The following is a 24,291-nucleotide window of genomic DNA, read 5'->3' as shown; positions in this document are numbered from 1 at the left end:
AGATAGAAGTGATATTTCAATAAAATTAAACTAGAAATTTTGAATTTATATAGGCTAAATTTGTATGAAACTGTATTAAATACTGATCATATTTTGATGTGCAATGTATCTACATTTGAATTTCAGCTAAGGTGCAATAGCTTTGCATGGCAAGTATATTATTCTGTTTGCTTATCTGTTGTATGGAATAGTAATAGGCCCATTATGAGAATGAAATGAGAGAACGCATTAAAATATTTAACACCAAACCTGAAATATACAGGGTGTCCACAGTGGTATTATAATGAAAAATATGCAACAACTTAAGGGTCCAATAATGGGGAAATGGGAAGTGAACATTATAATGGAATATTTAATAACATGAACAAAGTTTATAATATGTAGTCAAGTATAAAAAGGCTTAAAGTGATTCTCAGTATGATCCTGTTTTCTTTATATATGTAGTGTAAAAAATATTTCTCCATATTTTAAGGAGAAACTGAAGGCAAGAGGCTGATTCAGAGAATGCCTTAAAACTGTAATCATCAGGTCTCAAGGTTCAATCTCATAAACTGAAAAATAAACAGTCTGCCAGACATTGTGGTAGAAGGAAGGAAAAATCACTTGAGATTTCTATGTAATAGAGACAAATCTGAAGGAAAAATCAAAGATAATTTTATCTTGGAGGACTACCATGTGGTTGTGTCCTTAAGAAAAAAGCGTATAATAGGGCTCAAAAGAGTCTCCTATGAAACGGTTGGTGAAGCACAGAGTTGTCATTAAGGCCCAGGTGCGCATGAGCTTGTAGAGTCACTGAGAAAATAGGCGGGGGTGTGGACCTGAAGGCAGATGCAGTGTTTGTATTCTTGTTTTCATGGTTTGTTGCTATTTTTCTTTCTCTTTCACTATCTGTTTTCTTTTATTCTTTCCTTCTCCCTTCTCTGATTTTGAGATTTACACTCTAGCAATGTGGGCAGTGCAGAGGACAGGATTTTGAGATCATTTCTAAAGAGATAGAAAGTAGCAGAATTAGAGGGACAGAGAGTAGCTCAAACACTTGAGATTGTGAAGGCAAGAAAGCAAAAGAGAGTCCTTGTGTTCTTTCACTTAAAATTCAGAATAAAGCAAAACAAATATACAATTGCATTATTTCCAGGAACTTTTAAAGTACTTTTGATTGGCCAAAATATTTTCTCTATAATTCCCAATTATTGATTGTGTAATAAATATATGTGGATAATCAAATTTTAGGAAAATTAATTGGGGAGCATTAGTGGTTTATATATGCTGAAAACTGCTGTGGTTTAAAGATGGATGAGCTGAGATTTGAGAAGGATGGAAAATATACAGGTGTATTGCTGCTAAGTCACTTCAGCTGTGTCCAACTCTGTGTGACCCCATAGACGGCAGCCCACCAGGCTCCCCCGTCCCTGGGATTCTCCAGGCAAGAACACTGGAGTGGGTTGCCATTCCTTTTGTATTACACAGTGATAATTACAACTTTTAGAGAAAGGTTATATGCAGATTAACTACAAGGTTATATATATCCCCTTAGTAAAATCTGCTTGATACATAATTTATTCAGCTCACATAGCTAAAGATAGCTATCAAACTAGCTGCTGATATCACATAGAACATTGATAAACTTTCTACTGAATTTGCCTTTATGATCTATAAGCTGAAGTTTGAATATCTGTCTGTTGCTGTTCATAATAATAGATGAATGAAGTTGCAGGTACTTGTACAGGTAACTTTCTAACCTGATGTGCAGTCATGAAACCTGATTCTTCAACCAACAACTGAGATGTGCATTTTAGTCCTTCTGTGACAAAAAGATAAAAATGTACACTAAGAGGAAAGAATTAGCTTCTAGACTGCAGTTCTATTATTACACGTTAAATAATTCTATATAATCATGTAAAATTAAAATGGGTAATTATCTGTTCTTATAGTTTATGGTTAGCTCATCTATAATAAATCAGTATAATAGGGACTCTAAAAAAGTATAAATTTATCCCCAAATTCTCAAATATGGGGGCATCTTTTACTTGTGTTATACTCCCCTATTTTTTGTCTAGATTATTTTAGGATAAAGTGAGGCCATATCTTACAGTCTGTGAATCCCTTGCATATTATCAATAGAAACCAGTATTTTACTTAAAAACCTTTAGCCTCCTCACAAAAAGAGGAAAAGAGGAAGACTGGGAAATGAAACTCTCCTCACTACAATACTTAGAATGAGTGTTGCTGGCTTGATTTTATTCTAAAATGAATCATCTTTTGAATGAATCAAAACATTTCTAGACATACTTTGGATCAGAAATGTACTGCTCACTATGGAAAAGGATCTGTGCTTCTTGTTTGATTGTATTCACTGCACATGAACTACTCTTCTCTGTTCAGTAATTGATTTAGCTTGTATTTACAGCTGAGGAAGGAAATACATTATCCTTTTATGTATTTTACAAAGTGCCTTCTCAATTGATTATATTTGAATACTGCTATGTGGTGAATTAGATTGAAAATATTCAAATTTCTGTCAGTTTTAACTCAGAGACTTGATTCATACTCGAAATAGTTTCAGTCTGTTTTTAATACAATAAAGTGCTTTGGCTTAAGTGGGACCTCAATTCTCTTGCAGCTCAGTGTGGTGGTGCAATGTCAGATTTCAGTGGTGTGATCCTCAGCCCTGGGTTTCCTGGAAACTACCCCAGCAGTTTAGATTGCACGTGGACAATAAAGCTGCCCATAGGTTTTGGTACGTATATTAAAAACACATGAAAGAGTTTTTTATATTATTAATTCATCCTTTAAAAAGTATCAAAGTACAATAAGAGCATAATGAAATATTCACAAATTATAGTTTACTTTGTGATTGCATGTGCTTCACTTGGAGTTCTTAGATAACTGAAAGAATATGGGCATTTTTAAATTTTATAGGTAGTTGATAAATAGAAAAACCATGATATTTTCCAGACAATATGTATGAATATAGCCTGACTTAGATGTGTGTAGTAGTGATAAATGCAATATGATTTTCATGTATTTTGTTTTTGTAACTCTCTTCTGCTTATTGTAGCCAAGTAGTACATAGAAAAATTATTTTCTGGTAATCTATGAATCTAATATTCATTGTAAATAAATAAGTTTTATACATTTTAAAAGTAGTACAGTTTTCCTACTGTAAGATTTAAATACCCATGTTGATGTAATAATACCTTTCTAATTCTAATAATATAATTCCCAGGGTTCATATATATAGCATTAAATATATATAATACATTTAATAATAAATTATTTCCCTCTTGTATCACTAACATATTCTCTTGCAGCTATTTCATATCCCACTAGTTTATAAATGCATAAATAGCAGTGTTAGATTGGGGATAGATTTATTCATTAAATCGCAGAAGAATAACATGTAGATACTCCTTGAAATACAAACCTAATATATTTAGAGTTAAGATATTCTGTATTATCTCACTTATTGAGAGTGAAAGTGAAAGTCTCTCAGTCGTGTTAGATTCTTTGTGACCCCATGGACTATACAAACCATGGAATTCTCCAGGCCAGAATATTGGAGTGGGTAACCTTTCCCTTCTCCAGAAGATCTTCCCAACCCAACGATCAAGCCCAAGTCTCCCACATTGCAGGTGGATTCTTTACTGGCTGAGCCACAAGGGAAGCCCAAGAATGCTGGAGTGGGTAGCTTATCTATTGGCCAGTGGATCTTCCCAACCTAGGAATCGAACTGGGGTCTCCTGCATTGCAGGCAGATTCTTTACCAACTGAGCTATTACAGAACCAACTCTCTTATTAGATGCCTCATTTACCCAATGGTTTTCCAGGTCACACTGGTGGTAAGGAACCTGTCTGCCCATGCTGGAGATGTGAGAGGTGTGGGTTTGATCCCTGGGTTGGAAAGATCCCCTTGAAGAGGGCATGACAACCCACTCCAGTATTCTTGGCTGGAGAATACCATGCACAGAGGAGTCAGGTGGGCTATGGTCCATAGAGTCGCAAAGAGTCAGATACAACTGAAGCAAGTTAACTGCATGCATGCATTTACCCAAAAGCGTCAATAGCCTCAGAATAGTAATTCATTAAGAATGTTTTATGTAAATTAGTAGAAACTCATAGTTTTGGAATTCTATACTGAGTATGTACATATCATACTCCAGGCATTTTGCTAAGTGCTAGGGATAAATGCATGGTAAAACAGACTATGCACTTTTTCCCAGTTGAGTTACAGTCATGATGAGGAGACAGATAGTCAAATATGCAATTGCAGTGAAGTAAATTAAAGAGTACAGGATTAAGCTTAGCACAGACATCCAACCTAGTCCAGGAAATGCAAAAAAAGGTTTGCCAGAGGAAGTGATGCCTGAACTGTGGCTTTAAATATAAGTAAGCCCAGAAAAGAGGGTCAGGCTGTGAGGAACACGAAAGAAATTGTAGGTAAACAGAATAACATATGGAAAAATGAAGATAACAAAGCTAAAGAAATTCAACAAACTTGAGCACTATGTGACTGGTTTGAAGTTTGGGGAGAATAGTAAGTCACTGAGAGAAGAATGCTGTGGAACTTTCTAAGGATAATTATTTTAGCTCCAACATAGGAACACCCTTTAACTTGAAGTCATAGCCAAATTCTATGCCTTTTGATTGAAAGCGAATAGATGAATAATAGATTTGAAACAATATATTTATTCTTATATCTTTTCCTAGCTACTTAAGAGGGCTCATCCCATGTTGCTTATGGAGATAAGTGAAATATTTTAAAATAAATTTATAGATATATTTGCAGTAGTGTCATATCATCATAGTTCTTGTTAATGCTTTGTTTATTTTAAAAATTAAGTTTATTAAAACTTAAAAAGTATATGCATCTCTTTCTCTGTTTTAGAAATAAAAACAGGAGACTATTTCTGATTTGATTACATTTAAGTTTTCCCACTGTTTTCTTTGATATTGGTTACCTCAAATATTGGTTCTAGTGTATTTGACAAATAATTTATAAACATTAAAAGAAAATTGAATACATATAAAGTTAAAGAAATATTTTTTCTCACATCTATGCAAATATTGTTGATAATATAATGTGTGAAAAGATTACTCTGGAGAAATTTTTAGAAAAATATGTACTTCTTATAGCTTCACATCTTAAGATAATCATGTTCAAACTTCTAAGAAGATTTTCTGTTTATCCAGGAATGTATTTAATATTTTAAAGCATATTTTCAGTATTTCCCAAATTAATTTGTTCATAGAATTCTTTTTCCATGTATCAGAGGATTTGCATGTAACTGTTTCCAGGAACAAAATATGACTTGACTTGAAAACCTCACTAGTTACTAAGAGCAACAGCTCAAGAGCCAGAGTATCTGAGTTGTAATTTCAGCTCTTTTAGGATATTGTGTAAGCCTAGCATAATGTTGAGCTTCCCTATGCCTCAGTTTCCTCATTCTCACAAGTAACCACGAGCATGGAATGTTAGCATATAAAAAACTTAAAATAGTCCCTAGTGAAAGAAAAACACAAAAAATATCAGATATTATCACTAACAAGTTGAAGAATGGTAGTTGTGAAAACAAAACATAAAATTCAATAAAAATTGGGTATTAATTGAATTAGGTGAACATACCTCTTTAAGGTCACCAACTCAGTGGACATGAGTTTGAGCAAACTCTGGAAGATGGTGAAGGACAGGGAAACCTGGCACGCTGCCATCCATGGGGTCACAGAGTCTGACATGACTGAGTGACTGAACAACAACCTCAATGTGACTTTTATTTTTTTTACCCCAGAGGCATTTCACTAGCACATATTTGTTATGTTTATAAAGAAATTATTTTGTAATACAGCAAATAACAATGACCCCTAGATTTTATCACATATATTATATAACATTTGGCATTATCTTCTGACAAGAAAATATTAAAACAGCATACTGAAAATTATATGCCTCAAAATGATATTTTGGAGAAGTTGATTTATCCCCTGTACGTGACTAATTTCTAACACAGTCGTGAAATCTGATTATGTTAATATATAAAACTTTGCAAACGTATTTTGCCCTCAAATTGGCCTTTTACAAAATAAAAATTACTGAGTGGCTTTTCATCTTTAAGAGTTGATTGATCTAATTTTAAATGGTATTAAAGAGCAAGAAAGCTACTTTCTTAATTAGTTTTGCTATGGTGACATTGTAGTAAAATGAGATTTTTCCTATGTGACAAATTATGGCATTTGAGAGCAGTATTCTATTACTTTGAACTATAGCAAAGCTAATTGTTCTGAGCAGACAGCAAACCCATGGCCCAGATCTTGACAGTATGCCTCTCAACCTAAATGCAAATATATCTTAAGAACATTAATGTGAGTGTGTGTGTTTGTGTATATGCATGCACTTAATTTGGTAAAAAATAAAGTAGCATAATGTTTGTTTTTCTTCCTTAGGTGTCCATCTGCAGTTTGTAAATTTTTCTACAGAAACCATACATGATTATTTGGAAGTAAGAAGTGGATCCTCAGAAACTAGTACTGTTATTGGGCGACTTAGTGGTCCTCAAATACCATCTTCCCTGTTTAGCACAACCCACGAAACCAGCTTGTATTTTCACAGTGACTATTCACAAAACAAACAAGGGTTTCACATTGTGTACCAAGGTGAGTGAATAATACAAAATGAGAAATTATTTAGCCTATAGACAGCTATTAGCACTCTAACTCTTAAGTATTTTCTATGTTGTGTTTTAGAAAGAAAAAAGGAGCCTAACCAAGGCAAGCTTCAGTTAGGAAGAGCTTTAAATAATGCAATTTTCAGGCAACCAAATGTGGGGAAATTATGTCTTTTTGAGGCCTTACGAATTCTAACCATGAAAAAATATTTAATTCATTTTATTTATTTTTTTATTTAATTCATTTTAATACACAATCAAATAAAACAAATCAAGGCCAGGCAGTCAGACAGGACATGGGGAAATGTAAGATTGAGTCTTTGCTTTCATATCAAAATGAGTATATTGAAAAGATATTTTGTGGTGCTCATCTACTATATGTAAAGTTATTCTCTTTTACTTTATAATGAAAGAATAACATAATATTCATTGATATAATTCTACTGCTTTGAGAATATGAAATAAATAAATACTTTGTCAATCATATTATATTAGGCTTATTTCCAATATAAGTCTGCTGCATGACCTTGAGCATGAATTTCATCCTTTTAGAATATAAAGCTTAGACTCTGGAAGACCTAGGCTTAAATGTAGATTCTCTATGTTCAGTCTTAAGTGATATAGGGCATAAGTTCATTTTTTCATTTTCATGATAGAGTTAATAAGAGTACCTCTCAGATAAGTTGTTTTGAACTTTGTGATGAAATGATTGTAAAATATTTACCATGTTGTATATCATTAGTAATTATTTAGTGTAGTTTTTCTTTTGGTGTTTTCTGTTTTTGCTTTTTACTGTCACTTCAGATCTTAAAAGTCTGAGATTTAAAAGTAAATGTTTAAGTTATAATATTTATTCAAACAATGCAGTTCCGTGATTATAATATTCAATAAAAAGTAACAAACTTTAATTACATCACTGCCTTAATTATTAAAGGATGTAATGATCATGTGATTTTTAAAAAATTTAATTCAAGTTTTTCTGGATTTCTAGTTGATTCACAAGTAGGTGATACTTTTGGACATGAGCTCCACCAGAGCAGGGATCTTTGTGTTGTTCATTGATGTGTCTCAAGTACCTAGAAGAGTAAGAGCACAATAAATATTTGCTGAATAGAAGTATATACCTAAAAAGAAATTTAAGAGTAGTTAAATTTTAACTGTGTGGATCACATAAACTGTGGAAAATTCTGAAAGAGATGAGAATACCAGGCCACCTGATCTGCCTCTTGAGAAACCTGTATGCAGGTCAGGAAGCAACAGTTAGAACTGGACATGGAACAACAGACTGGTTCCAAATAGGAAAAGGAGTACGTCAAGGCAGTATACTGTCACCCTGCTTATTTAACTTATATGCAGAGTACATCATGAGAAATGTTGGGCTGGATGAAGCACAAGCTGGAATCAAGATTGCAGGGAGAAATATCAATAACCTCAGATACGCAGATGACACCACCCTTATGGCAGAAAGTGAAGAAGAACTAAAGAGCCACTTGATGAAAGTGAAAGAGGAGAGTGAAAAAGTTGGCTTAAAGCTCAGGGTTCAGAAAACTAAGATCATGGCATCTGGTCCCATCACTTCATGGGAAATAGATGGGGAAGCAGTGTCAGACTTATTTTTTGGGGCTCCAAAATCACTGCAGATGGTGACTGCTGCCATGAAATTAAAAGATGCATATTCCTTGGAAGAAAAGTTATGCCCAACCTAGATAGCATATTAAAAAGCAGAGACATTGCTTTACCAACAAGGGTCTGTCTAGTCAAGGCTATGGTTTTTCCAGTAGTCATGTATGGATGTGAGAGTTGGACTATAAAGAAAGCTGAGTGCTGAAGAATTGATACTTTTGAACTGTGGTGTTGGAGAAGACTCTTGAGAGGCCCTTGGACTGCAAGGATATCCAACCAGTCCATCCTAAAGGAGATCAGTCCTGAGTGTTCATTGGAAGGATTGGTGCTGAAGCTGAAACTCCAATAGTTTGGCCACCTGATATGAAGAGCTGACTCATTTGAAAAGACCTTCATGCTGGGAAAAGTTGAGGACAGGAGGAAAAGGGGATGACAGAGATTGAGATGGTTGGATGGCATCACTGACTCAATGGACATGAGTTCGCGTGAACTCTGGGAGTTGGTGATAGACAGGGAGGCCTAGCATGCTGCAGACTGCTGCTGCTGCTGCTGCTAAGTCGTGTCAGTTGTGTCCGACTCTGTGCGACCCCAGATATGGGGTCACAAATAGATACGACTGAGTAACTGAACTGAACTGAAAGTAGACATTGTAACATCCAACTGCACATGGGTCTCAGTGATTACAGTTTAGCTTAGGCTTGCAAACATAATTTAATAGTACCACATATCATCCTGTATATAAAACAGAAAATCATAACTGTCACATTTCTGTACAAAATGTACTGTATTCCTGAGGAAATTAATTTCAGAAACCTCTGGGAAACTGATTGAATTTCTTCTTTGCATCTAAAAGGCTCAGAAGTATATTTGTGGTTCTTCTCTAACAAGTGTATGGGGCCTTATGCTAAGCACTTTGCTATTCACCTTAAACCTGACTTCATCTTCTTGCCATGCCTTCATTTTCCTTTGGCCTTTCAAAGCAAAATTCTTGTTTGAATGTGAAAAAACTAGAATCTGAACATTTTTTACTGCATTTTTCAGTCAATATGTCCTTGAAAAAAATATTTATTTGCATAATAAAATAAAAATATATAGCATTTGTTACTTTTATTCATATAATATTAATATTATTGACATGAGCCATCATGTATAGCAATGATCACTAGATATTATTTGTTAATTATGTTGAATTTAAAAACTATCTCTTCTTTTACTGAGTTTATATTTTTGAGCTAATAACATTTTTTGAAAAGTTAATACAGATTCACAGAATCAATGTTATTTTTACATAAGTTTGTGATGCAAATTTCAAAACATTCTGAATATTGGAAGAATGAATTGTATATAATTATTGATAAGGATACTCTTATCTAAGGATACTAAAGGACTTGGTTCCACATTAATGCTATTACTGACAACATTTAGGATTTAGGTCCTGTATTATATATGATATTAGGATGAGAACTTTCTCCTGATCATTTAAAATGTATTTCCTATACATCCTTATTAAATTAAAAAGCATAGAAAGGTGAAATGCATAAATTATCACAGGATTATTCAGGTGTCTCTGAGTTTTATTCTATTCAAGATTATCCAGCCAACTAAACTTATCATAGTCAACATTTCACAAAACATCCGGAAAAGGTCATTCCATTCCCAAAGAAAGAAAACACCAAAGAATGCTCAAACTACCTCACAATTGCACTCATTTCACTCGATAGTATAGTAATGCTCAAAATTCTCCAAGCCAGGCTTCAGTAATACGTGAACCGTGAACTTCCAGATGTTCAAGCTGGTTTTAGAAAAGGCAGAGGAACCAGAGATCAAATTGCCAACATCCGCTGGATCATGGGAAAAGCAAGAGGGTTCCAGAAAAACATCTATTTCTGCTTTATTGACTATGCCAAAGCCTTTGACTGTGTGGATCGCAATATACTGTGTAAAATTCTTTAAGAGATGGGAATACCAGACCACCTGACCTGCCTCTTGAGAAACCTGTACGCAGGTCAGGAAGCAAGAGTTAGAACTGGACATGGAACAACAGACTGGTTCCAAATAGAAAAAGGAGTATGTCAAGGCTGTATATTGTCACCCAGGTTATTTAACTTCTTTGCAGTGTACATCATGAGAAATGCTGGGCTGGATGAAGCACAAGCTGGAATCAAGATTGCTGGGAGAAATATCAATAACCTCAGATATGCAGATGACACCACCCTTATGGCAGAAAGTGAAGAAGAATGAAAGAGCCTCTTGGTGAAAGTGAAAGAGGAGAGTGAAAAGATGGCTTAAAGCTCAACATCCAGAACACTAATATCATGGCATCTGGTCCCATCAATTCATGGCAAATAGAAGGGGAAACAATGGAAACCATGACAGACTTTATTTTTCTGGGCTCCAAAATCACTGCAGATGGTGGCTCCAGCCGTGGAATTAAAGGACGCTTACTCCTTGGAAGGAAAGTTATGACCAACCTAGACAGCATATTAAAAAGCAGACACATTACTTTGTCAACAAAGGTCTGTCTAGTCAAGGCTATGGTTTTTCCAGTAATCATGTATGGATGTGAGAGTTGGACTATAAAGAAAGCTGAGCACTGAAGAATGGATGCTTTTGAACTGTGGTATTGGAGAAGACTCTTGAGAGTCCCTTGGACTGCAAGGATATCCAACCAGTCCATCCTAAAGGTGATCAGTCCTGAGTGTTCATTGGAAGGACTGATGTTGAAGCTAAAACTCCAATACTTTGGCCACCTGATGCGAAGAGCTGACTCATTTGAAAAGACACTGATTATCGGAAAGATTGAGAGGAGGAACAGAAGGGGACCACAGAGAATGAGATGGTTGGATGGCATCACCAACTCAATTGACATGGGTTTGAGTGAACTCCGGGAGTTGGTGATGGATAGGGAGGCTTGGTGTGCTGCGGTTCATGGATTCGCAAATAGTCGGACATGACTGAGCAACTAAACTGGAACTGGAACAAAACATCTAAGTCAAATCACTCTACTGTACACTTTAAATTCATGCAGTGATGTATATAAATTATATTTTAATAAAACTGAGAAAAATTACCTTTAAATGTGATTGAAAATTGAAAGGATTTATTTAATAGAATAATATATCCTAACTGCTGCTGCTGCTGCTGCTTCTAAGTCGCATCAGTCGTGTCTGACACCGTGCGACCCCAGACGGCAGCCCACCAGGCTCCCCCGTCCCTGGGATTCTCCAGGCAAGAACACTGGAGTGGGTTGTCATTTCCTCCTCCAATGCATGAGAGTGAAAAGTGAAAGTGAAGTCGCTCAGTTGTGTCCGACTCTTAGTGACACCATGGACTGCAGCCTACCAGGCTCCTCCGTCCATGGGATTTGCCAGGCAAGAGTACTGGAGTGGGTTGCCATTGCCTTGATATACATTTACCCTAAATTGAATTGACTTTTTGGATTTGACATATTTTGCTTATGGAATATTAATTCAAATGAAAATGACAATTTAAGCACTTAATATCCTTAAAGGACTGTTGACTAATTCTGAAAACTTTAGAGTATTAAAATTTAAAATATAGAGTGATGTGTTAGATAACAACTTAGGGACCTTTAGATCAGATCAGTTGCTCAGTCGTGTCCGACTCTTTGCGACCCCATGAATCGAAGCACGCCAGGCCTCCCTGTCCATCACCAACTCCCGGAGGTCACCCAGACTCACATCCATCGAGTCAGTCATGCCATCCAGCCATCTCATCCTCTGTCGTCCCCTTCTCCTCCTGCCCCCACTCCCTCCCAGCATCAGAGTCTTTTCCAATGAGTCAACTCTTCACATGAGGTGGCCAAAGTACTGGAGTTTCAGCTTTAGCATCATTCCTTCCAAAGAAATCCCAGGGCTGACCTCCTTCAGAATGGACTGGTTGGATCTCCTTGCAGTCCAAGGGACTCTCAAGAGTCTTCTCCAACACCACAGTTCAAAACCATCAATTCTTCAGCGCCCAGCCTTCTTCACAGTCCAACTCTCACATCCATACATGACCACTGGAAAAACCATAGCCTTGACTAGACGAACATTTGTTGGCAAAGTAATGACTCTGCTTTTGAATATGCTATCTAGGTTGGTCATAACTTTCCTTCCAAGGAGTAAGCGTCTTTTAATTTCATGGCTGCAGTCACCATCTGTAGTGATTTTGGAGCCCAGCAAAATAAAGTCTGACACTGTTTCCATTGTTTCCCCATCTATTTCTCATGAAGTGATGGGACCGGATGCCATGATCTTTGTTTTCTGAATGTTGAGCTTTAAGCCAACTTTTTCACTCTCCACTTTGACTCTCATCAAGAGGCTTTTTAGTTCCTCTTCACTTTCTGCCATAAGGGTGGTGTCATCTGCATATCTGTGGTTATTGATATTTCTTCCGGCAATCTTGATTCCAGCTTGTGCTTCTTCCAGTCCAGCGCTTCTCATGATGTTCTCTGCATATAAGTTAAATAAGCAGGGTGACAATATACAGCCTTGATGTACTCCTTTTCCTATTTGGAACCATTCTGTTGTTCCATGTCCAGTTGTAACTGTTGCTTCCTGATCTGCATACAAATTTCTCAAGAGGCAGATCAGGTGGTCTGGTATTCCCATCTCTTGAAGAATTTTCCACAGTTTATTGTGATCCACACAGTCAAAGACTTTGGCATAGTCAATAAAGCAGAAACAGATGCTTTTCTGGAACCCTCTTGCTTTTTCCATGATCCAGCGGATGTTGGCAATTTTATCTCTGGTCCCTCTGCCTTTTCTTAAACTAGCTTGAGGAACTAGCATCAGGAAGTTCACGGTTCACATATTGCTGAAGCCTGGCTTGGAGAATTTTGAGCATTACTTTACTAGTGTGTGAGATGAGTGCAATTGTGTGGTAGTTTGAGCATTTTTGGCATTGCCTTTCTTTGGGATTGAAATGAAAACTGACCTTTTCCAGTCCTGTGGCCAATGCTGAGTTTTCCAAATTTGCTGGCATATTGAGTGCAGCACTTTCACAGCATCATCCTTCAGGATTTGGAATAGCTCAACTGGAATTCTGTCACCTCCACTAGCTTCGTTTGTAGTGATGCTTTCTAAGGCCCACTTGACTTCACAGTCCAGGATGTCTGACTCTAGGTCAGTGATCACACCATCGTGATTATCTGGGTCATGAAGATCTTTTTTGTACACTTCTTCTGTTCATTCTTGCCACCTCTTCTTAATATCTTCTGCTTCTGTTAGGTCCATACCATTTCTGTCCTTTATCAAGCCCATCTTTACATGAAATGTTCCCTTCGGATCTCTGATTTTCTTGAAGAGATCCCTAGTCTTTCCCATTCTGTTGTTTTCCTCTATTTCTTTGCATTGATCACTGAAGAAGGCTTTCTTATCTCTTTTTGCTATTCTTTGGAACTCTGCATTCAGATGTTTATATCTTTCCTTTTCTCCTTTGCTTTTCGCCTCTCTTCTTTTCACAGCTATTTGTAAGGCCTCCCCTTATTCAACCTTAAATGTAAATTTCTGATTTGGGAAATTTAGAATTTAATATGCTCAATGTTAATGTTCTCTTATTTGTGGTTACATTGGAGTATCCTTTTCTTTGTGAAATAGAAGTGATATGTCAAGTTATTCTCAAATAATTTGAAAAGAAGAAAGTGTGTTCACACACATATATACACACACACACAGATGTGATGGGGACAGGGTTAGGGAAAGAGAGAGAGAATGATGAAGATGTATCAGAGTTAACTACTGGGAAACCTTGTTGATGCCATAGTTCTTTCTATTGCAACCTTTGAGTAACTTTGGAATTACTGAAAAATAAAAAAGTTTTTACAAAAGGAAAAATAATCTCTGCTGGTAATTTAAATTTTACTAACTGTATATGGTTTTGAATTTCTTAAAAATAAAATCTAAAATATTAATAATATATGAGTATATATACTGTTTATAGGTTCAAATTTTTTTCAGCAGTGTTTATTAAGCACCTAATATGTAAAAGGGAGTAAGCAAAGCTTTTAGGATACAGTGATAAAAGCAGGATCTTTGCTCTCATGTAGAGTGTAGAACAATATTAGTATGAACAAATAAAATAGTTGTGCTTCAATGATGACTTTATTACAAAATTTGTGCTAGAAGGAAATTATTTCCTAGTACTTTATATTGTTAAATGACTTCTTTAGAAAAACTTGATAGAGTGTGATTTATTTCTTTTTGAGGGAAAATTAGCTTAAGAACTTCAGAAAGATTCAGAATTAGGCTTACACATATATTTATTTTATTTTATATACGTCTGTTATAACCAGAAAGCAATTGCATTCTAGGTAAAGGGATCAGAGTATGTTTGATTAAAATTGTGGCTTTAAGGGTAATTTATATTTTCATTAAAACTTTAAATAGATTTCATCAGTGAGTGACTAAACAATGCATTTTAATAAATTATGCTAAAATTTTAATATGAAAATTATAGACATAAGAACATACAATCATTAACATAACTTGCTATAAACCCAAATTATTATTTCTAACCAACTGCAAGCAGCACTACCTCTATTTTGCAGATTGAAAATAGTACCCTCTTGTGGTCTTTCATAATTCAGAAAGGAAATTTTTCTATTTTTTACATTTTCCAGCCTATCAGTTGCAAAGCTGTCCTGATCCACGCCCATTTCGAAATGGTTTTGTAATCGGCAATGATTTTACTGTGGGTCAAACCATTTCATTTGAATGTTTCCCTGGATATACACTGATTGGAAATTCAGCCCTCACTTGCCTTCATGGAGTGAGTCGTAACTGGAATCATCCACTTCCAAGGTGTGAAGGTATGCTTCTAACTTGAAGCTGTCTTTTAGGTGATATAATCTGTGTTTAAGAATTCTTGTTTTGGTACTCTTTTTCTGTTTGTTTTATCTCTTCAAATGTCATGCTAAATATAGAGTCTTCCTTTCAGTTGAAGAATTATAGTTAGCAAAGACCTTAAAACCCATAATAAAGAACTAATTCTGTCATTCTTGTGTCAAGAGTCCTAACCTTCTCTATTGGATGCCGAAGTAAAGTTGGTTAACATGTTAAAGCTTCTCCTATGCGATGTCTGTCATTGCATGTGTGTTTGTTTAGTAATCATTCTTTTATAAAACAGTAGCCCAGATACTGCTACTGAATTTGGGCTCATTTCTTCTAAAATAAATAAATAAAAATGCCTTGATCCTCTTATAAGTCCTTATATTTCTACATGATATACATGATATACTGTTCAACTTTTGAACAGTATATATATATATATTTATATATATATATATGGATAAAGTATTTGAAAAAAGCAAATACAATGTAATTTACTAATCTAGTGATAGTGAAAAACAATGTAGAATACCTCATGCTGAAAAATAAATAAACATTCACTCTGTTTGGTTCATGGTTTCCAGCTTTATTTTATATACCTTAACTGAGGTGGAACCATAACACAGATGTCTTTTATACTGTCTAAGAGGTATGAAATGTTTGAAAATTTTGTAATCAATTTACTATGATTCTACTTAAACATATTGTATCTTTTCTGTAGCTCTTTGTGGAGGGAATATAACTGCAATGAATGGAACCATTTACTCTCCTGGATATCCAGATGAATATCCAAACTTTCAAGACTGTTTTTGGCTCGTAAAAGTACCCCCTGGGAATGGAATCTACATCAACTTTACTGTCCTACAAACAGAACCAATCTATGATTTCATCACTGTATGGTAAGCCAAGACCTCTGTTATTGATTGATTCAACTGTGTATAACAGTGAAATAGGATAGGAGTAAAAATATATCACGGTCCTCTATACAGATTGCCATCTGATGCTTGAACTGGTGTGAATAACTGAAGGTGACAGTGTGTTTTGTAGAATAAGACAAATAAAAAAGATTTCAGTTTGTTTGCCATGAAGTAGCTAAACACATAGAACAAAAACTTTATGGGTGAAGATCAAATTTGTTATTAAAATAATGTGCAAAACCTGGGAATTAAATCAGAGTAAGTTTATGGTAAGAAAGTTCTGTATTTCAAAACTACTGAAATTTAAAAGGCTATATTCCAATAAGTTGCTTAATACAGCTACTGAATTTCTGTCATAATAATTCATCATATTATTTTGTATTATTATTATCCTGTTAATTGAAATATCTCTAAACTATAAAGAAAACATAAGAATTAATTTTTTACAGGTTGTTAATTGAATTACTGTATGACCTCTAAAATTCTTTCTAAATTTAACAGTCTATGATTCTCAAGATTATTTTGAAGAAAATAAAAGGAGGGAAAACCTCCAGCATTTGGGAGGATCTGGGTTGTGACCAGGAAGCCAAGGCAATTTAATTAATTACAGCTAATATGGGTGCAACCCACTCCAGTACTATGCCTAGAAAATCCCACGGACAGAGGAGCCTGGTGTCCATGGGGTCGCAAAGAGTCAGACACGACTGAGCGACTTCACTCAATATGGGTGCATTTCATTTAGGTGAAAATGTGATCTATTTCTCACTTTACATTTTTAAATATTTTATCATCCAAATAAACATAAACCAATATGATTTGGCATGTGCTGATTATTTCATCTACTGCATCTTTATATCTCATATGTAATACTTGGTGTGAAACTTTCCCAAAACATCAATCTCATTCTCCTTCCCACTCCCTGCCCTGTCTCTCCCCTGTAGGGATGGACCAGACCAAAACTCACCACAGATTGGACAGTTCAGTGGCAATACTGCTTTGGAATCAGTCTACAGCACTTCAAATCAGATTCTAATCAAATTCCACAGTGATTTCACAACAAGTGGCTTTTTTGTGCTCAGTTATCACGGTAGGTATCATCTAGGAATTTCTGTTTGATTTGGCAATGTTTGAAATTGTCATGGAAAAATTGAGTATAATATATATTTAGCCAGTGATTGAAAAGGTATTAAAATTAGACAGTTTTTTTTTTTTTTTTTGTCACTTCAAATACTTTTACTTGCAAACAATGACCTCTTCTAAGTGTTTAGGGACATTAAAATGTGAGCAAATGGAAATAAAAAATAAATCAGTCGGTAATTATCCCAGTAGAAAATAATCATTTCTTGCAAAGAAAGCCATAAAAGAGAACCAGCTGTTCATATTTTATTACATGTAATTTTAAAGCATCAATAGATTTTTTTTTCAATACAAAATGTTTAATCTATTCAACATGCTGTGAGTCTTTCTAAAATTAACATCCAATAACTTTATGCTTTGGATCATTATCACTCATTCATTTATACTCTCTTGTTTCACAACTGTATCTATTCTAGAATCTTATAGTTTTAAATGACTATTCCAGATCATTAACTTCATAGCTTTTATTCTTGAAACATAATTTATGAAGAATTGCAATTTCAGTTCTTTGTATAGAATTATTCTGGGTTCTGTCTTCATAATATTCACTTTCTTAAAAGAGCATTAAGATGGTTTCAGAGGTTTTTAAATTTATTTTTATGTTAAATTCTGTTACACTATATATATGAAAATATTTACTTGTATATTTAGTGAAATATGAAACCATAGTGACTATATTCTTTCATCTATTATGACCATAGTTTCATAAACTCATTCTGTTTTGTATGACTTTGTCAGACCAGTTCCATGATCATTTCACAAGATCAAGATGCTACTATATTAAATTTGCAAAAATTATATTAGCATTTCCAAGGTGAACATGTACCTTGTACATTACATTAACAAATAGCTTAATGTTTTCTTCTGTTTTTAACACAGATTAAGAAAATCTTTGATAGTCAAAGATTATATTATGTGAAAAATATGATGTCAAAAATGGTTATGAACAAAAACACTCAAAGTACATTCAGTACAGAAATATATAGAAACAGACCAGAAAATATTTGATTTCCTTAACCTCAGCACTTATCAATCAGTAGATAATGCCCAGTTTGTGCTTCTGTAGTGGCCAGAGCTGCATGTATACTCCAGCATAGCAAATTAGAAAACAGGGAGATCAGTTAGAAAACTATGAATTAGGCTGTTTACTTTTTTAGTAACTCATTAGCCTTTTTCAGTAACTCATTAGCCTTTTTCAGTAAATTGTTCATTGGTGCTAGCAGTATGTAGGTACAGTCTAAAGCAGCAACAATAGCTTTAATACTTGGAAAGATAATCGTAGTTTGAGAACCAAAAGCTAAATGATTTCTAAGTTGAAAAGATGAATTCATTGCTGAAATGTATTCTGTATGTTTTCTCTCTTTATGATTCCCTACATAAATATTTATTAGTCTGCATCTTGCCTGAACAAGTGAATAAAGAAAGGACAGTTCATTCAGTTCAATTCAGTGGCTCAGTCATGTCCTACTCTTTGTGACCCATGGACTGCAGCATGCCTGGATACCTTGTCCATCACCAACTCACAGAGTTTGTTCAGTCATGTCCATCAAGTTGGTGATGCCTTCCAATTGTCTCATCCTGTTGTCCTCTTCTCCTCCTGCCTTCAATCTTTCCCAGCATCAGGGACTTTTCTAATGAGTCAGCTCTTAGCATCATGTGACCAAAGTGTTGGAGCATCACTTTCAGCATCAGTCCTTCCAACAAATATTCAGGACTGATTTCCTTTAGGATTGACTGATTTGATCTCCTTGTTGTCCAAGGGGCCCTCAAGAGTCTTGTCCAACACCATAGTTCAAAAGTATCAATTATTTAGCACTCAGCTTTCTTTATAGTCCAACTCTCACAGACATACATAACTACTGGAAAAACCATAGCTTTGAATATACGGACCTTTGTCAGCAAATAAAGCCTCTGCTTCTTAATATGCTGTCTAGGTTTCTCATAGCTTTTCTTGCAAGGAACAGGCATTGTATAATTTCATGGCTGCAGTCATCATCTGCAGTGATTTTGGAGCCCAAGAAAATAAAGTTTGTCACTGTTTCCATTGTTTCCCGCATCTATTTTGCCATGAAGTGATGAGATCAGAAAGTGCTGCACTCATTAGGCCAACAAATTTGGAAAACTCAGCAGTCCCCACAGGACTGGAAAAGGTCAGTTTTCATTCCAATCACGAAGAAAGGCAGTGCCAAAGACATTTCAAACTACCACACAATTGCACTCATCTCACATTCTAGCAAATAATGCTGAAAATTCTCCGAGCAAGGCTTCAACAGTATGTGAACCAAGAACTTCCAGATGTTCAAGCTGGATTTAGAAAAAGAAGAGGACCAAAGATGAAATTACCAACATCTGTTGGATCATAGAAAAAGCAGGAGAATTCCAGAAAAACATCTGCTTCATTGACTACTCCAAAGCTTTTGATTGTGTGGATCAGAGCAAACTATGTAAAGTACTTAAACAGACCATACCAGACCATCTTACCTACCTCCTGGGAAATCTGTATGCAGGTCAAGAATCAACAGTTAGAACAGGACATGGAACAACAGACTGGTTCCAAATAGGGAAAGGAGTATGTCAAGGCTGTACATTGTCACCCTGCTTATTTAACTTAAATGGATAACACATCATACAAAATGCCAGGCTGGATGAAGCACAAACTGGAATCAAGATTGCCGGGAGAAATACCAATAACCTCTGATGTGCAGATAACACCATCCTTATGGCAGAAAGTGAAGAGGAACTAAAGAACCTCTTGATGAAAGTGAAAGAAGACAGTGAAAAAAGCTGGCTTAAAACTCAACATGCAAAAAAAATGAAGATCATGGCATCCAGTTGCATCACTTCATGGCAAATAGATGGAGAAACAATGGAGACAGTGACAGACTTTATTTTCTTGGGTTCCAAAATCACTGCAGATGGTGACTGCAGCCATGATTAAAAGATGCTTGCTCCATGGAAGAAAAGCTATGACCAAACTAGGCAGCATATAAAGAAGGAGAGACATTACTTTGCTGACAAAAGTCCATGTAGGCAAAGTTATGATTTTTACAGTAGTCATATATGGATGTGAGAGTTGGACCATAAAGAAAGCTGTGTGCCAAAGAATTGATGATTTTGAACTATGGTGTTGGAGAAGACTCTTGAGAGTCCCTTGGACTGCAAGGAGATCAAACCAGTCCATCCTAAAGGAAATCAGTCCTGAATATCTACTGTAGAGACTGATGCTGAAGCTGACACTCCAGTACTTTGACCACCGATGCAAAGAGCTGACTCGTTAGAAAAGACCCTGATGCTGGGAAAGGATGAAGGCAGGAGGAGAAGGGGACGACAGAGGATGAGAGGGTTGGATTGCATCACTGACTTGGTGGACTTGAGTTTGAGCATGCTCCAGGAGTTGGTGATGTACAGGGGATCCTGGTGTGCTGCCATCCATGGGGTCACAAAGACCCAACTGAGTGACTGAACTGAACTGAACTGATGGGACCAGATGCCATGATCTTTGTTTTTTGAATGTTGAGTTTTAAGCCACTTTTTAACTCTGTTCTTTCAGCTTTATCAAGAGGCTTTTTAGTACCTCATTGCTTTCTACCATAAGGGTGGTATCATCTGCATATATCAGAGAAGACAACAGCACCCCACTCCAGTACTCTTGCCTGGAAAATCCCATGGACAGAGGAGCCTGATAGGCTGCAGTCCACGGGGTCACTAAGAGACGGACACGATTGAGCGACTTCACTTTCACTTTTCACTTTCATGCATTGGAGAAGGAAATGGCAACCCACTCCAGGGTTCTTGCCTGGAGAGTCCCAGGGACGGGGGAGCCTGGTAGGCTGCCGTCTATGGGGTCGCACAGAGTTGGACACAACTGACGTGACTTAGCGGCAGCAGCAGGAGTATCTATATATATGAGGTTATTGATATTTCTCTTGGCAATCTTGTTTCCAATTTGTGCTTCATCCAGACCAGTATTCACATGATGCACTCCGCATGAAGTGAGGTGAATTGAAAGTAGCTCAGTCATGTCCCACTCTATGGGAACCCATGGATTGTACAGTCCATGGAATTCTCCAGGCCAGAATACTGGAGTGGGTAGCCTTTCCCTTCTCCAGGGGATCTTCCCAACCCAGGGATCAAGTCAGGGTCTCTCCCACATTGCAGGTGGATTCTTTACCAACTGAGCCACAAGAGAAGCCTGGAATACTGGAGTGGGTAGTCTATCTCTTCTCCACTCTATCTTCGCAACCCAGATATCGAATCTGAGTATTCTGCATTGCAGGCAGATTCTTTACCAACTATCAGGGGAATAAGTTAAATAAGCAGGGTGACAGTATTTAGCCTTGATGTACTCCTTTCCCAATTTGGAACCAGCCCATTGTTCCATGTGCAGTTCTAACTGTTACTTCCTGACCTGCATACAGGTTTCTCAGGAGGCAGGTAAGGTGATCTAGTATTTCCATCTCTTTAATATTTTTTATAATTTTTTGTTATCCACACAGTTAAAGGCTTTGGCATAGTTGATGAAGTAGAAATAGATGTTTTTCTGGAACTCTTGCTTTTTCTATCATCCAGCAGATGTTGATAATTTGATCTCTGCTTCCTCTGCCTTTTCTAAATCCAGATTGAATATCTAGAAGTTCTCGGTTCACATACTTTAGAAGCATCGCTTAGAGGATTTTCAGCATTATTTTATAGCATGTGAGAAGAGTACAATTGTGCAGTAGTTTGAACATTCTTTGACATTTCCTTTCTTTGGGACTGGAATGAAAATTTACCTTTTCCATTCCTGTGGCCACTGCTGAGTTTTCCCATTTTGCTGGCATAATGAGTGCAGCACTTATCGGCATCATCTTTTAGGATTTGAAATAGCTCAACTGGAAATCCATCACCTCCACTAGCTTTGTTCGTAGTGATGCTTCCTGAGGCCCACTTGACTTCACACTGCTTGATGTCTGGCTCCTGGTGAGTGATCACACCATTGTGGTTATCTGCATCATATGATATTTTTGGTATAGTTCTTCTGTGTATTCTTGCCTTCTCTTCTTAATATCTTCTGCTTCTGTTATGTCCATACCATTTCTGTCCTTGATTGTGCCCCTCTTTGCATGAAATGTTTTTTTGGTATCTCTAATTTTCTTGAAGCGATCTCTAGACTTTCGCATCCTATTGTTTTCCTCTGTTTCCTTGCATTGATCATGTAGAAAGGCTTTCTTATGTCTCCTTACTGTTCTTTGGAACTCTGCATTCATATGGATAAATCTTTCCTTTTCCTCTTTGCCTTTTGCTTCTTTTCTTTTCTCAGCTATTTATAAGGTCTTCTCAGACAACTATTTTGCTTTTTTGCCTTTCTTTTTCTTGGGGATGGTTTTGATCACTGTATGAACCTCCATCCATAGTTCTTCAGGTGCACTGTCTGTCAAATCTAATCCCTTGAATGTATTTTTCACTTCCACTGTATAATCGTAAGGGATTTGATTTAAGTCATATGTAAATGATCTGTTCGTAGATGGACTCTAAATAGCAGTAAAATAATCTTTCAGTTCAGTTCAGTCGCTCAGTCGTGTCCGACTCTTTGCGACCCCATGAATTGCAGCACAGCAGGCCTCCCTGTCCATCAACAACTCCCGGAGTTCACTCAGACTCACGTCCATCAAGTCAGTGATGCCATCCAGCCATCTCATCCTCTGTCGTCCCCTTCTCCTCCTGCCTCCAATCCCTTCCAGCATCAGAGTCTTTTCCAATGAGTCATCTCTTCACATGAGGTGGCCAAAGTACTGGAGTTTCAGCTTTAGCATCATTCCTTCCAAAGAAATCCCAGGGCTGATCTCCTTCAGAATGGACTGGTTGGATCTCCTTGCAGTCCAAGGGACTCTCAAGAGTCTTCTCCAATACCACGGTTCAAAAGCATCAATTCTTCAGTGCTCAGCTTTCTTCACAGTCCAACTCTCACATCCATACATGACCACAGGAAAAACCATAGCCTTGACTAACTGGACCTTTGTTGGCAAAGGAATATCTCCGCTTTTCAATATGCTATCTAGGTCGGTCATAAGTTTTCTTCCAAGGAGTAAGCGTCTTTTAATTTCTTGTCTACAGTCACCACTGCTTTCTGAGCTTCCATTCTTAAATGGTTTCTTACTCATCATTAGTTCTTTAATTGTCCCTATGTTAAGTGTAATTTCTCCTTTCCTTGATAATCCAAACTCATAGCGATCACTACCATCTCTTCTATGATTCCACTTATTCTCTTTTACCAAACTTTTAAGAACTTACAGTATGCTATACTGTTTTATATAGCTAGTATATGCTGGTGAGTTTAATAATAAAGAGTGCTTTTTTGAGGACACAAATCATACTTAAGCTTCTTAGTCCTTATATTTTTTATTGAATAAATAATTATATTTAATTATTTTACAGTGTTATGTTTCAGATTTTTTTAAAAAGTTGTCTTATTGAATTTATTTGAGCTGCATTAATGAGATTTTTTACAAAGGTTGTTTTACAGTTACATACATGTCTGTTCATCCTTTCTCACAAAAATTTAAAAAAATAGATGCTTGTTATCAAATTAGTATTGATACAGTTAGTACAATTTAATACAATCTCAAATATAATATTCATACTTGAGGCTCATGTTTAGTAGCTGTGTGTGTGTGCATACTCATTTGTGTCTAACTCTTTGTGACCCCATGGACTCTAGCCTATCAGGCTCCTCTGTTCATGGAATTTTCCAGGCAAGAAGATTGGAGTGGGTTGCCATTTCCTACTCCAGTCAGTAGTTATAGCTGAGTGGCAAAATGTGCTCTCATAGTGTTTAAAAAAAAAAATTGGTCATTTGGTACATTTTCAGAAGTTAACCAGGAAGATAATTTACTATTTAACACTTATTTTAAGGTCTTTTAATATACCTAAGCTTAGAATGGTTTACTCCCACTCAGTTTTCTTTATATTCTCTTATTGATTTAATAACTCCTTCTATTGTACCCTAACCCTTTAAGTCAGAAGTTGTTTTTTTTTTTTTTTTTTTATGACTTGTGTATTTATTTTATAAATTTAACAGATCAGTATTTTCACATATTTTTCTAAGGTCAGATTGATTATTTAGATTTTATTTATTAGTATATTTTC

At 36.1% G+C, this 24,291-nt stretch overlaps 1 protein-coding gene across 2 annotated transcripts in view; it reads left to right on the top strand.

Annotated features, from left to right (window-relative positions):
* Positions 1-24,291, top strand: part of CSMD3 (CUB and Sushi multiple domains 3) — a 1,458,322-nt gene that overhangs the window by 1,306,684 nt on the left and 127,347 nt on the right. For both annotated transcript variants that reach the window (XM_044928635.1, XM_025265188.2), the window contains 5 exons: positions 2,621-2,737; positions 6,439-6,648; positions 14,905-15,093; positions 15,834-16,011; positions 16,971-17,116. In XM_044928635.1, the coding sequence (XP_044784570.1) occupies positions 2,621-2,737; positions 6,439-6,648; positions 14,905-15,093; positions 15,834-16,011; positions 16,971-17,116 (840 nt within the window). The remainder of the gene's footprint in view (positions 1-2,620; positions 2,738-6,438; positions 6,649-14,904; positions 15,094-15,833; positions 16,012-16,970; positions 17,117-24,291) is intronic.

The sequence above is a fragment of the Bubalus bubalis genome, chromosome 15 (genome assembly GCF_019923935.1).
Source record: "Bubalus bubalis isolate 160015118507 breed Murrah chromosome 15, NDDB_SH_1, whole genome shotgun sequence".
In the NCBI taxonomy this organism is placed as follows: domain Eukaryota; kingdom Metazoa; phylum Chordata; class Mammalia; order Artiodactyla; family Bovidae; genus Bubalus; species Bubalus bubalis.
Note: the sequence above shows the minus strand (reverse complement) of the source record. Positions and strands in the feature narration are given on the sequence as shown.